This window comes from Blennius ocellaris (genome assembly GCF_963422515.1).
Source record: "Blennius ocellaris genome assembly, chromosome: 14".
Classification (NCBI taxonomy): domain Eukaryota; kingdom Metazoa; phylum Chordata; class Actinopteri; order Blenniiformes; family Blenniidae; genus Blennius; species Blennius ocellaris.
Genome location: NC_137663.1, coordinates 9,146,576 through 9,159,473, shown reverse-complemented (window position 1 = coordinate 9,159,473; position 12,898 = coordinate 9,146,576). Strand labels below are relative to the sequence as shown.

At 46.3% G+C, this 12,898-nt stretch overlaps 1 protein-coding gene across 3 annotated transcripts in view; it reads right to left on the bottom strand.

The window, feature by feature from the left end:
- Positions 1 to 12,317, bottom strand: part of cpeb4b (cytoplasmic polyadenylation element binding protein 4b) — a 31,464-nt gene extending 19,147 nt beyond the window's left edge. For 2 of the 3 annotated variants that reach the window (XM_080509361.1, XM_080509362.1), the window contains exons 1-2: positions 11,816 to 12,317; positions 9,496 to 10,733 (exon numbers count right to left, since the gene is read on the bottom strand). In XM_080509361.1, the coding sequence (XP_080365487.1) occupies positions 9,496 to 10,686 (1,191 nt within the window). In that variant the 5' untranslated portion in view covers positions 10,687 to 10,733; positions 11,816 to 12,317. The remainder of the gene's footprint in view (positions 1 to 9,495; positions 10,734 to 11,815) is intronic. The other variant, XM_080509363.1, reaches the window with a different exon arrangement.
- Between the last annotated feature and the right edge of the window lie 581 nt (positions 12,318 to 12,898).

The following is a 12,898-nucleotide window of genomic DNA, read 5'->3' as shown; positions in this document are numbered from 1 at the left end:
TGAATCACTAAAAATATTCCAGGACTGCGATGAGGTTTTTCTTGAAACGTTTGTAAAGCTGCTGAAGCAAATTCTTTTTTTTTGTGTTCAAAAATGTTATCCTTTTATTTTTCTTTAGATTGGTAAAAACAGCTTTTATTTCTTTTTGTGTTGAAATTTAAGCAGCAAACCTCATTTCTTCACTTTTGTGTGTGTGTGTGGGTGTGTGTTAACAACCAAGTCTTTTGCGGAGGTCACAAAACAACAAAGCAACAATCGCATTCATTCCGTCGGGCACAATAATGAAAGTCGAGAAGAAGAATGAAGTAGCAGCCAAGTGAATTCCTGCGCGGCAGCTTTGTCACCTAAAATAAGGCCATCCTTGCTCTACCAGCCACACTGGATCTATTTGTGTACACACACACAAACACACACTCGCTCATACAATGTGCATCACATAATATGCTTGCAGTGAAAACACACATACTCCGAGTGCCTTGCTGATAAGGTTTCTGTCTCGACTCCACCTCAGTCTTGACAAACTATGCAGCCTATGACAACAACATGTCAACAAACTGATAAAAACTTCGTCTTTTTTTTTGTTGGCTTCCCCCTGTCGAAAATAACCCAACACTAATGAGGAGCACGAAAAGAAACCTGTGACCTTCTTGTTAACATGTTACAAGTAGTTGTAAATGTCTGACGTGGCGGCGGCGTGACGCGTCTTAATCCCAAGGTGGATTCATTTGATTTCACACAAGACGAAAAACAGGAATCTGAAGTGGGCTGGACCAGTATAATTATACCAGGATGACCTCGAAATACTTGAAACTCCAACGCTTTCCCTTTGTTTTAGTGCAAAAACTATACGAGTACATTCTAAAAAAAAAAAAAAAAGTCCCATTTCCCCCCCATTAAAACACATTGACAACTGTTTGGGCAGAAACTGGTAAACACTCAAGATGAATGTATTTACAAACCCACAGTCATGACTGTCATGCTAATGCTATTTTTAGTAACGATAAGATTGTAGCTTTCGGTGTGCATCACTTATCTGTCGGCCACGAGCGTTGCATTATCGAATGTACTCCTGCTGAAGCAACTCAAGAGTCTGACGTGGCCACAACATGATCTGTCCATTAGGAATGGTAGATGTATCATTTTTTTTTGTTAGATTCACACGTTTTGGATAGAACCCTCTTGACCATCTCCCCCTCTTATTCTCTTCTTATCCCTCTCCATTTTGCCACTTATCTACCTTGAAAGCAGAAACGCAGTTGTAAAGTTTACCATTGCTCATACATGCGTAAGCAAAAATCACACTCCTCGAAGCCGTCGACTCTTCGGGCGACATTTTGTTCGTCAGTAAGGTGAAGCTCATGAGTAAAGGCTTTAGTCATGTTGATTCTCTGAAAAACTGGCTGATCACGACTTGCACTGACTTTTTGTTTGGACTTCCTGCAACACATTCATGCGTCAGCTATTTGATCGCCTCAAAACACTGCCAAGAAATTCGATAATTTCAGGATATTTTAAATACACGAAGCTATTTTTTCATTTAAAAAAGATGTCATTTTTATTTTTATTTTTTTAAGAAAAAGCTTCATAATGGGCAAGAATTGAGCAGAAGATGGGGCGGCTGCATTCCTCCAAAGTGTACAAAAAAACACAGTCATGTTCAAAAGTCGGAAAACTCCTTCTAACAGGTTGGACTTGACGAAACGTTTGACAGAGCACACTTCCACACCTTGAAGACAATGTAGAGTTTAAACAACCAAAACTGTGTATGCAAACCGTTGCAGATAGTTCAATCGCGTGCTAGAGAAATAGGCGGGCCGCCACGTTGCTCGGGTTTCCAGGGCCGGGGAGAGAAAATTAAATAGCACTTTCATTTAGCAACAGTGAATATTTGAAATCTCTTCATTATCAATCAAACGTAAAAGGAGGCAAATAAATGGAACGCAGCAGCACAAAACCAATTATTCAGAGTGACTAATTTACAGTCACAACACGTACGGAAGTTAATAAATGTGCCGCCGTTTCACAACTTGTCCCGTTTACACGATGGCATCTCGATTGGGAAAAAGGAGCATTTTGGAGTTTCCGTTTTAAAGAAGTTCCGCTTTCAGTGGTTTCAATCACCGTTGTGTAAATAAATGCCCCCCCCCCCCCCCCACTCTAAAACTTCTGCATCTCTTCTGGATATTTGACAAAAAAACACGCCGTGTTTAGCTCTGCCCTCATGCCGACTGATAAGGGACAGGTCTGGCACAACAAGAATTACCCGACATGTCAGTCAACCCTTCAGTCCTAAACGCATCTACACTGAGCCCTCTTACAGTCAGCCAGAAACCAGGTCCAAGCCTCACATCAACCTGGAGGCATATTAGTCGAAAAGCACAAAAAAAAAAAATAAGGCTTATGGACTTCACAGGGGTCAAATGTTTGGAATCACAAACACACACACACACACACACACACACCAATGAGCCATATGACCGAGGGTCTGCCATGCAGGCAACTCTCTTTTTACTGTCTGGACTCTGCAGCGGGCTCTCAAAATACAACAGCTACTTTGACTGATCCACTGGGGAGAGCGTGGTCGAATATCTGGCATGCCGGCGAGCGCAAAAAGCCAAACTTCCCCGGCTGCGGCCAAAAAAATTTCCAATGTTTGGGTTGGTGTAGATTTCCCACACGAGCTCGAAGGAACCGAGTGAAACAGAAAGTTGCGGCGCGAGAACACACCCGGAGCGCACGCTCTCTCCCTCAAAACAAATATCAACGTGGGGATATAGGCCAGACTATGTCTACTATTTTCTCATATCCGTTTCACTATCATATGTGTGGACTTAGGCTGGTGCTTCAGGTCAAACAAACCAAACAGTCAAAGACAAGTGGAGCAGAAACAAGTGCGGGACCGGTTATGACCAGAGGTACACTCCATATTTTACTGGCACAGATAAATATTACAAGGAATATTCATATAGATAGCAAGCCGCAAATATGAATACACGTGTTGCTTTTATGGTGCCATGTTGGATGCCATCTTCTTCAGGTGGAGTAGAATTGCAGGGTAATTCCATTATATGGCTTCCTGATAACGGGAATTCATTTTGTGGCTGGAGCGAACAGAGTCTGCGGGGCCCGGAGGTCTCCCTGCTGCTCTGCAGTTGCTAAGCGTTAGCCTGAAGAGGTGCCGACTGTGATTAATCACGAGATTTGTGCATCCTTCTCTCTCAACAACTGGCCAGCTGACCAGCAAAGTGCTTATCCCCGACAGATTGTGAAGGCCTGCACGGGCACATACGCCCGCATTAGCTACGAGCAAGACACACAATTTATAGGGTAGTCCGTGTCATGCACATCTATGAAAGCTGCCCACAATAACCCAAGGCCATAGGTATAAATATAAAACACATGGCAGTAACATGCTGGATTATTTGCAGTCAACGGTGAAATGTAGCCCGGGGTGCAGAGGTAAGCAGAAATAAAAGCCCTGTGAGCCAGACTGGTTAAAACTAAAACCCCCTTTTTTTTTTTTTTTTCCTTCAATAAAAATGATGGCTTGATTTTTAATATGCAAAAGGGCAAAAAGCCTCAACCTGGCCTCATTGCCATCTGTCAGCTTATGCCCCTGAAAAAAAAAAAAATGTGTGCGCCGACCTGATCTACTCGTCGTGGGATTAAACAGTCATCACTTTAAACTTCCCGAAAAGACGGCGCGGCTCTTAAAAGAATTGAACCATCAACAGGTAGAAAGTACTACCATTTATTAGTCACATCTGAAATGACCTTGATATATATATATATATATATATACACACACATGCATTATGTCGAGGCTTGACCTAGACATGAAAACGATTCAAAGGAGGATTTTAAACATCGTGCACCACTGGCGTGTTTCCCGTAACGCTTGTTCGGCACGGAAAAGTCTCGCCTCAGTTGCATCCTGAGCGGAGACCACCGACAGCAAAGCTTTTGTGCCTCGTGTCAACAGACGTCCACTTTCTGTGGAAAAACCCGGCCCAGTGTGCCAACTCACCAGCGACTGTCAACAGTTGTTCACAGAAGAGGCTCACCTGTAAATTTCTAACAAACTGTTTGGGGGAAAGAAAAAAACAAAAGAAAAAAGAAAAAAAAAGCCTCTAAACTGTAAGCAAGATTTCATCTTGGGCAGCAGAAAATGAAGCGACCTCCAACCAGTTCTGACGGCATGTAGAGTAGCGAAGAATGATTGAATGCGGCCTGCTGTGGGTGATTAACTCCGACATTAATCATCCCAGTCACCTGCCTGTTAGTGACAAATGGAAGCTTTGGAAAGGTAGAGGGGTGGAGAAAGAAATGGTGTAAAGGACGGGGGACGCTGTAATCCGCGAGGGTTTGGATTGGAGGGCCTGTTTCGGCCGTTCCTTCGCACTCAACGGCGCGGAGGCCGACCTCCTAATCACGTCTGTGAGACAACAAAAAGGGAGAGGAAGCCCTCAGCAAAAGGGGGGGGGGGGGTGGAAATGGCAGCGGGCGAACGCAGGCGGTGAGGGAAAGCCTTCTAAAAAGAGAAGAAAAGAGGGCAGGAAAGGGAAGCAGGTTGAGCTTTTGATGTCTGCGATTATCTTTCTTCCTGGTCAAGTATTTCAAAGGCCCACTGTGACATTAAATACCCCCAACTGTCAAAAACAACCAATTACTCAGTGTTGGCTGGACAACTCAAAAGTGGGAGTATGTGTTCATACGGGGGGGGTTTAACGTGAACGACGGAGGCAGGAGTTCCAATCCGATCTGCCGCTTTGGGTTCAGACTGAAACGACTTTTTTTTTTATTGTAGGCAGGGAGTTGGGTTTACACACAAAACCACACTTCCACATAAACTCCGCGTCCTTTTCTTTCTCCGCGAAGACACACGTGCTCAAGACAGAGGCCAGACACTAATTAGAGATTACACACATGGACGTGGGCACGCACGCACACACATGCTCGCTCTCTGTCTCTCTCTCTTTCAGAGTGTCTGTCAAGGGTGCGAGAAGGGCACAATGGGGCTGTATGAGCAGGGAAGTTATGCGCTTGCCAATGTAGCTCAGCCACGCTCATTAGTCTCCAAAACACTTCTTTCATTTAGCGTCGTCGTCACAAAGACCAGGGGCAATCGTGGCTGAAACCTGGGACTTCACAAACCTAATGGCTCGGTGTTCGTAGGTAAGGGGGCTTAAGGATTCGTCATGTTATTCGTGAAGAGGACGGCGACTTGTTCCTTCCAAAGAAATATGTTGAATGGGTTTTATCGGCGACTCGGGGCTAAACAGTCAAATAGGCTGGAAAAAAGCTGAATCACCAGCTATATAAATCCGTTCTAATTCAGTTCAGAGTGCTTATCTCGGATGATGACGTGATTTTGGAATCTGGTCGAGGCGCAACGGATCCCAAAATATGCCATTTGGACTACATTCGGATTTCCATTGCCTTTTTGATAAGCCACAAACAAAACGTATGTACAATTCTGGCTGAGCTGGATATGGGATCGGTCTTAATTTTGCTTCATTTACATCTCTTCAGTCGGCAATCCAATAGTTATACATATGTTATAAATGCAGTTGGAGAAAGTTGGAAATGCAGGTCAACATTTACAGAGTCACATAAGTGACCTTCAGATCTGTTGTATAACGGATTCACTTGATATACAACAGTACAGAAGAACCTTTGATGTACACTAATATGTTTAAAACCTATATTTCATATATATGTGTCAGATTCTGCCATAAAAATGCGTCCGTGTTCAGTAGGCATGTGCTGCATAATCCAATCCTAATCTGCACGAACGTTAATTTAATCCCGCGTAGACTAGAATGAGTCTACGCTGGATATGTGGTATGTGGCGCTGTTCTACGCCCATAGAACAGCGCCACATATCGCAGGAGCATTTCTGGGCAACACAAACAGTGAAGAGGGAAGTGTAACCAACAGTTACCCTGATGGCTCACTGAGACAATATCCTGTTCTGGCTTACACTCCCTTCAGGCCCTGCATGGCTCGACCTGGTCACAGGCCAAATTTACCCATCTGAATCAGCCGCGTGCACCTGACACAACAGCGCGCCTCTGACCTTGAGATTCGCAGGTGAGGAACGAGACGATGACAAATCATAATGAGGGAGAAGGAAAACAAGAGGCTCTCCTGGTATTTTCTAAACCGAACAAAAAAAAAAAAAAAAACGTGTTTGTGGAAGGCATGCTACTTGCTGAAGCGAGCACGAGCGGTTAGCAGCAGTGTGTTTGGACGGGAGCCCATCTCCAGTACTAAAGCTGCTCTAATACGGCAATGGCCCTCCCGGCTGCAGCAATAGCCACGGTACTGGAAAATCATCTCCCTGTGGGTTGCCAGGGCGCTGTACTCCATTTTGGATAAATTATTTGCCAAATGGCATCGGCGCTCTCAAAAGGCATCTTTGCATTTTGCTCATTGACTCACAGTTGCATTTAGTGGCCCAAAATGATCACGAGATGGGCCCAAACTGCACTCATGTATGCAAGGGATCTTCATTTTCGAAGCAGGCCAATGATAACTTCACCATCCGAGAGCAGACGAGATAGAAGTGCTACCTCCCAGAGGATGACTATTGCCTTGTAATTTCATGTTTCAAATCCAATCTCATCTTGAATAACAGCTGTTTCATCAATTGTTACAAAAAGCAGAACAAGTGCAGCTCCAAGAGCAGAAGTCATTGATCTGTCATCTGCCGTGTTGGTGTGAAAATGGAAGCTGTGCGAGGCAGCCGGGAGGAGTGAAGAAGTGGAAGGGTGGCAAAAGTTCATCTTGGGTTCTACTAAATTGAGATTTACACAAACTACACGACACCTTTTAACAAACCCGACTGTGCCTTGTGTACTGCAGCAGGCGTAATCTGTCATCTGTGTCGAGCATAATCTCAATAGACACTGACAAACTGTTTTTTTTTCAGTGGTTTTCAAAAAAAAAAACAAATGTGATGTGACAGATAATTCTAACTGCAGTAATTCTCCAGCAAAAACAATAAAATGGGAATGAAAGAAAACGAAACAGCCAAGGCCGGCTGCTGTGTGAGATGTGACAATGTTCATATTCCATACGAATCAAGTCGTGGATGGTTAAAGTATAGAAAATAATGACAAACATTGACTTATTTAAGATTTTAATCAAAACACAAATAACCCCGATAATGGGCTGCACGTGCAATAGCTGCAGTTGTGTAATAGCGGCTTTCCACAGCGCCACGTGATCTATGCGTTCACACATTGAATTCAATCTATAAATGAAACCGGTGTGCAGCACACAGCCTTATTCCAGACACCAGTGGAAGATGGGACTGTGGGTAAGACATTGTAGATTCACATTTGGCAGCAAGGAGTGAGGCAATAGCAAACCTGCTGGAGCTGAAAATGTTCAACTTGAGCTAGCATTTGCAATTATGCCCACGAGTAGTTCTCCTAAAAATTTTTTTAAAAAAAAACGAAAAAGAAAAACTGTACGTCGTAGAGGGAATTTAAGTCGAGAGTGGAGTTCTTAGGAAGCTGTGAAAAGCTTGAGAGGGTTACACAGACACAAATACAGGTTTATTAACACAAATCCAGCAGTGTACATTCTAATACTGTGACATCCATCTTCATCGTTTCTGTCTAATCCAGACGTATACTGTCCGTTTCTTATTTGAAAATGGGCTGTATTTACAAAATGAGTCCCACACACACACACACACACACACGCACACTCACACACGCACACACTCAAACAGTCAGGCCATTTTGCGCCCATCCTCCATCTGCCCTTGCAGTATGGAGAGGGCAAGTGGACAATGCTACTTTAGTTGATGTGATTCAGCCACGAGGATGAAAACGGCGTACTGCAGCTACAGTCGGGCTCACCTCAGCTCAAGTCTGACAAGGATTCACAAAACGGATGCAGAAACACTATTCTTTCTTCTTTTCTTTTTTTGCATGTCTTTTAGATCAATTGTATGTCGCGTTCTCAACATATCGCTGTAGGATTTCCATTCAAGTGAGCAGAAAATAAAAGCTTTGGAGTAGTTTATGAACCTCGCCCTGTGACTCCCTGAAAAAAAAAAAATGATCCTTTGTCTAAAATATCCAAATTGCTGTTTCAGATTCAAGTGCTTGCTTTTGTTCTGCTGCTACGTATTGAACAAAAATGCTCCAGACATGTCGAGACATGTCGACTATAGTGTCTTAAGTGTTTTGTCAGTGGAGTGCTGAGTCATTAACCGATACAAGGCAAACAAAAAAACTTAAAAAAAAGACCACCACAATCCAAATTATGAGGCATTTTCAAACCAATTACTGTTCACAGCACTTTGATTCATCGGTGAGGAGAATATCATGGAGAACAAGCTACCGGGGAAATAGAAATAGTGTTATTGACAGACAACAGAAACACTGAACACAACTCAAAGCAATCAAATCAGGTCTTCAAGACAAGAAATCGAGAGTACAATTTCATACTAGCTATTTTTAACATAATGACATTGGCAACCAGTAGCAACCAAGTCGAAATGTGCCGTGGGTTGATTTGACAGCGCCGGCAGGCCATAGACAAATGAACACTGTCCAAAGGTAAGGAGGCAAAGGACATGCACAGTACTTAAAGAAACCTTTCATCAGGTCATCAGGCTGAGCCGGGTCCACGGCAGCCTCTCTCCATCCACCCCCGCCCGCTCACGATGCCTCAACGCAATCAATCACGCACGGGATCAATAAAATGAATTTATCTCCATGCTCCCCTCCACTGCTTTCCATCACAGCTGGTTCCTACATGTGATAATACAATTATCTGAGGCATCTTCACAGTGCGTGGCGCTGGATTCGCGACGTACACCACGAACGCGCTCCTTTCTAAAAAAGCAGTTGCTGGAACATGGCAGCCGTGTCACAGGCGATTAATAAAACTGTAACCCTGAAAGAAATCAGCAGGCTCCGTTTCACAAACTAAAACAGATTGATATCCTGTTATGTGGAAGGAGAAAAGAGCCCATCTGCAACATTGACGTTGTTGTGCTTGTTGGTTTTTTCGATGGGAATAGAATAAATCCTGTGACGTGACGTGATCTCTCTCTCCCTCTCCCTCCTCCACTCACATACATCCACCCCACCACTCCCTCTCCTCCGCCAACAAGCCCCCCCCCCACACCCCCCAGCTCGTGAACGTGGCACACGCCACTGCAGTGACAGAGCCACATTAGTCATCATCAAGGGACATACAGCTGTGGATATACAGAGTGCTACGACAGATATAACACAGTAACAAATGCTCTCTATTAATCTATTCCCTCCCCCAAGGCTAAAAATAGCTGCCACACCACACCGTAATAATCTTACCTACCAACATGAATGACACATAGATGCTCAATGTTCACACTGATAGCCAAGTGCTGAAAATGTTCACATACACACACAGTATGAAGAAGAAAAGAAATTGCACTGTATATTAGACAATACAGTAAGCGCTACTTAAATGTTTAAAGAAACTTACCTGAAAGGGGAAGATGTTGTCACTGCGGCCAACGCCATCATCCATCCAGGACTTGGGGTTGAAGCCCGCGGGACTGTTGCGGGGGTATTTCTGGGACGCCACGTGATTGTTGGGAAAGGTCTTCTTTAGTGGCGAAATGGAGTTGATGGGGTTCATGCCGCCGTTCAGCCCACGGCGATAATCTCTGCCTTGAGAGCCTCCCCAGCCGCCGCCGCCGCTGCCGTAGCCTCCTCCGGGACTCCAGGAGGTGGAAGAGCCGGGGGAAGGAGAGGGGCTCTGGTAGCTCGCCGGACCCCAGGGGGACGGAGGCTTGTTCAGGCTGTTAGACAAGTGTGGCAACTGGCTGAAAGCCGGATTCCTATGCGGGAAGGGCGGCGGCGGGTGAGGGGAGGCCGGGGAACGACGGTGCTGCTGGTGCTGGCTATGGGGGTGTTGGAAGTGGGGGTGCGGAGGAGGGGCCGGGTGGTGCTGGGACAAGGCCGCTGCTGGCCCGATCTGGGGGGAGAAGTTCCCACCAAACCCTGGACTGACATGGTGCGAGAAGTTCTGGAACAGCAGGGGCCCGTTGTTGGCGGAGGCCGGGTTGAAAAAGCTGACGTCCTCGTTGATAATTGTTGACGGCGCGGGCGGGATCGCGGCCGACCAGTTGTTGAAGCCAGTCAGTGACGATGAGGTTGTACTGGACTGGACCGGACCCGTTCCTCCGAGACCAGATGTCTCCTGGTAGTCGAAGCCCGCGAGAACAGGAGACTCCAGACGAAGCTGCTTCTCCTTTCCATTGCTGCTTTCGGACGTGCCGTTCTCCGCCTTGCCGTCCTCTGACCGGGCTTTTTCCAGTTCTGAAATTATCCCACCGCCACTTCCACCGTCCTGGTGACTCCCGGGAGACAACTGCTGCTGCTTTTCTTGCGTTTCTTGCATTTCCTGTTGCTGCTGTGCTTTGGGCTTTTCTGGGCCCCCCAGGATTTCGTCTTGCACGCTGCTGTGGGTGGCAGAGGCAGGGAAGAGCCACGGAGAGCCTCCCGTGGTGCCATTCCCTGCGGCTGTGGTGCTGTTTATGAAAGCAGCAGGGCTCTGCGACACATTTTGGTGGTGGTGAGGGGGCTGCAGATGCGGGTGGATTCGGACCGGGAATGCAGACTTGTTGCCAGTATTGTTTTGAACTAGGACTCCGAACCCGTAATCCCCCATTTGTTTTCTCCCCCCACAAACAAATACTATCCCGTGATCGTTTGGTCCTATTGAGAGAAGAGCACAGAGGACGGTATGCACTGAGTTAGCAGTTAGCCTTATGAATGAGGAGAATTAGAAACAACTGGGTGATAGGTTGTTGAAAGTATTGATCACATGCTGCACAATGTCAGTCGATCTGAAATTCACATTTCTGAATAAAAAACATGGACAGAAGAAAAGAACGTCATCCTTTTTGTTCTTCAGGAGGCAATCCACTTAGCAAGCTATGACATCTGCAACTATTCATGCATTCATACACACGATATTAAGCCTTAATGTGGCCTACAGTTAGTTCTCTACCAGCATGATCTATGTGAAAATGTGAAAATTGAGACAAATGAAAAATACTGTGTCGTTTTCTGTTTCATCTATGATCATGTGCATATCATAATCACTGAAAATGTGGAATGAAAGAGCTCATTCTTGGTGGTGGGGGGGGAGAGAAAACCTGTCCTTATTAGAGTTAGCAGCTGAAAAAAAAAAAAAAAAAAAAAAGGCCAGGCAGTTAACATTACATCTTTAGCTAATTATAACCCCGTGACGTTGTCAGCTTGTAAGTCTACAGCTGAGCTGCTGGCAGAGCACTGAACGGCCACAAACACTGCCGAGAACCCCCCCGAAAATCCACCGACACAACCACACACCGAAGACCGGATGTCTAATTAAGAAATGCCGAAGAATAAAATAAAAAACACACACAAAAAAACGAAACGTACAACATATTGCTGAGAAATTAAACCGTCGACCTTGTTTGACAGCTGTCAGCAGTCTGCGTTGGAGTCCACCCTCAAAGTAGACCAAGTTTGCTCTCATAGAGATTCAGCAATAGTAAAATTAACCGCGAATCGTCTGTATTTTGACACGATGGAGGGGGAGGTGAAAAACCGTCGACTGTCAAAGCGGTTAAAATAAAGCAGGACGTTAGCTGGCCAGCTAACTTTTCCACCCGCCGCTAACGCTAGCTCGGCTAGCCGTTAGCACGGATGCTAGGCTAGCCGGGCAGGCTTGGAGAGGGGGGGGGTGTGGGGGGAGGAGGACACGGAGAGGAATTAGGAAAGACAAAAAAAATGAAAGCAACCGTTTTCACCTTCTGATCACCACCTTCGACCTCGGCGATGGCTTGGTCGAGATCCCCGCGTCGGGCTGAGAGCGAGCCGGTGTCCTTGAAACAATGAGCGACGAGCAGGCAGAAGCTTTTCTCCGGCGCTTTAATAGCTGACTCGTACAGTGCGGTCGGTCAGCTTCTCTCTCTCTCTCTCTCTCTCTCGCTCTGTGTGTGTGTCTCTCTCCCTCTCGCTCTCTCTCTCTCTCTCTCTCTCTCTCTATCTGCCTTCTCCTGACGTGTCCTGCCTGCTCAATGACACAGCTCTCTATCTGCTGCCTCGAAACCTGCGCCGGATCATCAAAACCGCTTTTGTTATAACGTTTGGCAAAGTGCGAGATCGAGCCGGCCGCGGTGCACGTCACAAGCCCTACTCGCTCCGTCTCATTGTCCGTGCGCCTCCCAGTGTTTTTTCTCGCTGGCTGTCCCTGTCCTTTAACCGGAGCGCAGCCGGATCCCTGTATGCTGCCTCTTCTTCTTCGTCTTCTTCTTGGCTTGCCCCTCTCTCCTGGAACCGACCGTGGCCGAATGACAGCGAGAGATCAGCCGAGACACGCTTCCGCCTCTAGCGCCACCCTTCCCGCCGAGGCCACGCCCCCGCGGGGGCCACACCTCGGCACGCGATAGGCCGCGAGCCCCAGAGGCCCCGCCCCGTTCCTTCATCATTTAACAGCCGTGCGCCAATAACGCAGGCCATGTCAGCCATAAGTACTGCCCACTGAGGTCAGGAAGATTAAGAGAGAAAAAAAAAAAAAAAAAACCTTTCCTCCTCTTCCTCCACCTCCTCCCAACACGGTCCTGTCCTTTCACGAGGCAGCCGTATCAGGTCGTGAGAAAACTGATGAGAACCCCCCACCCCCCAACCTTCAGAAGATGGAAAAGCCTCAGCGAACAGAACATCTTTGGCTGCTGCTCCCTGCTCTCCTGTTGGTTGATTGAGCTCAGTATCCTATCAGAAGCAGTATTTGGTATTGGTTTACACCTAAAGACGAACCTAATTTTTGTATCATCTGCTTTCCTTTATGCTCCATGTATTCACGAAAACAGACAAGTGCACTTTGAACGGTG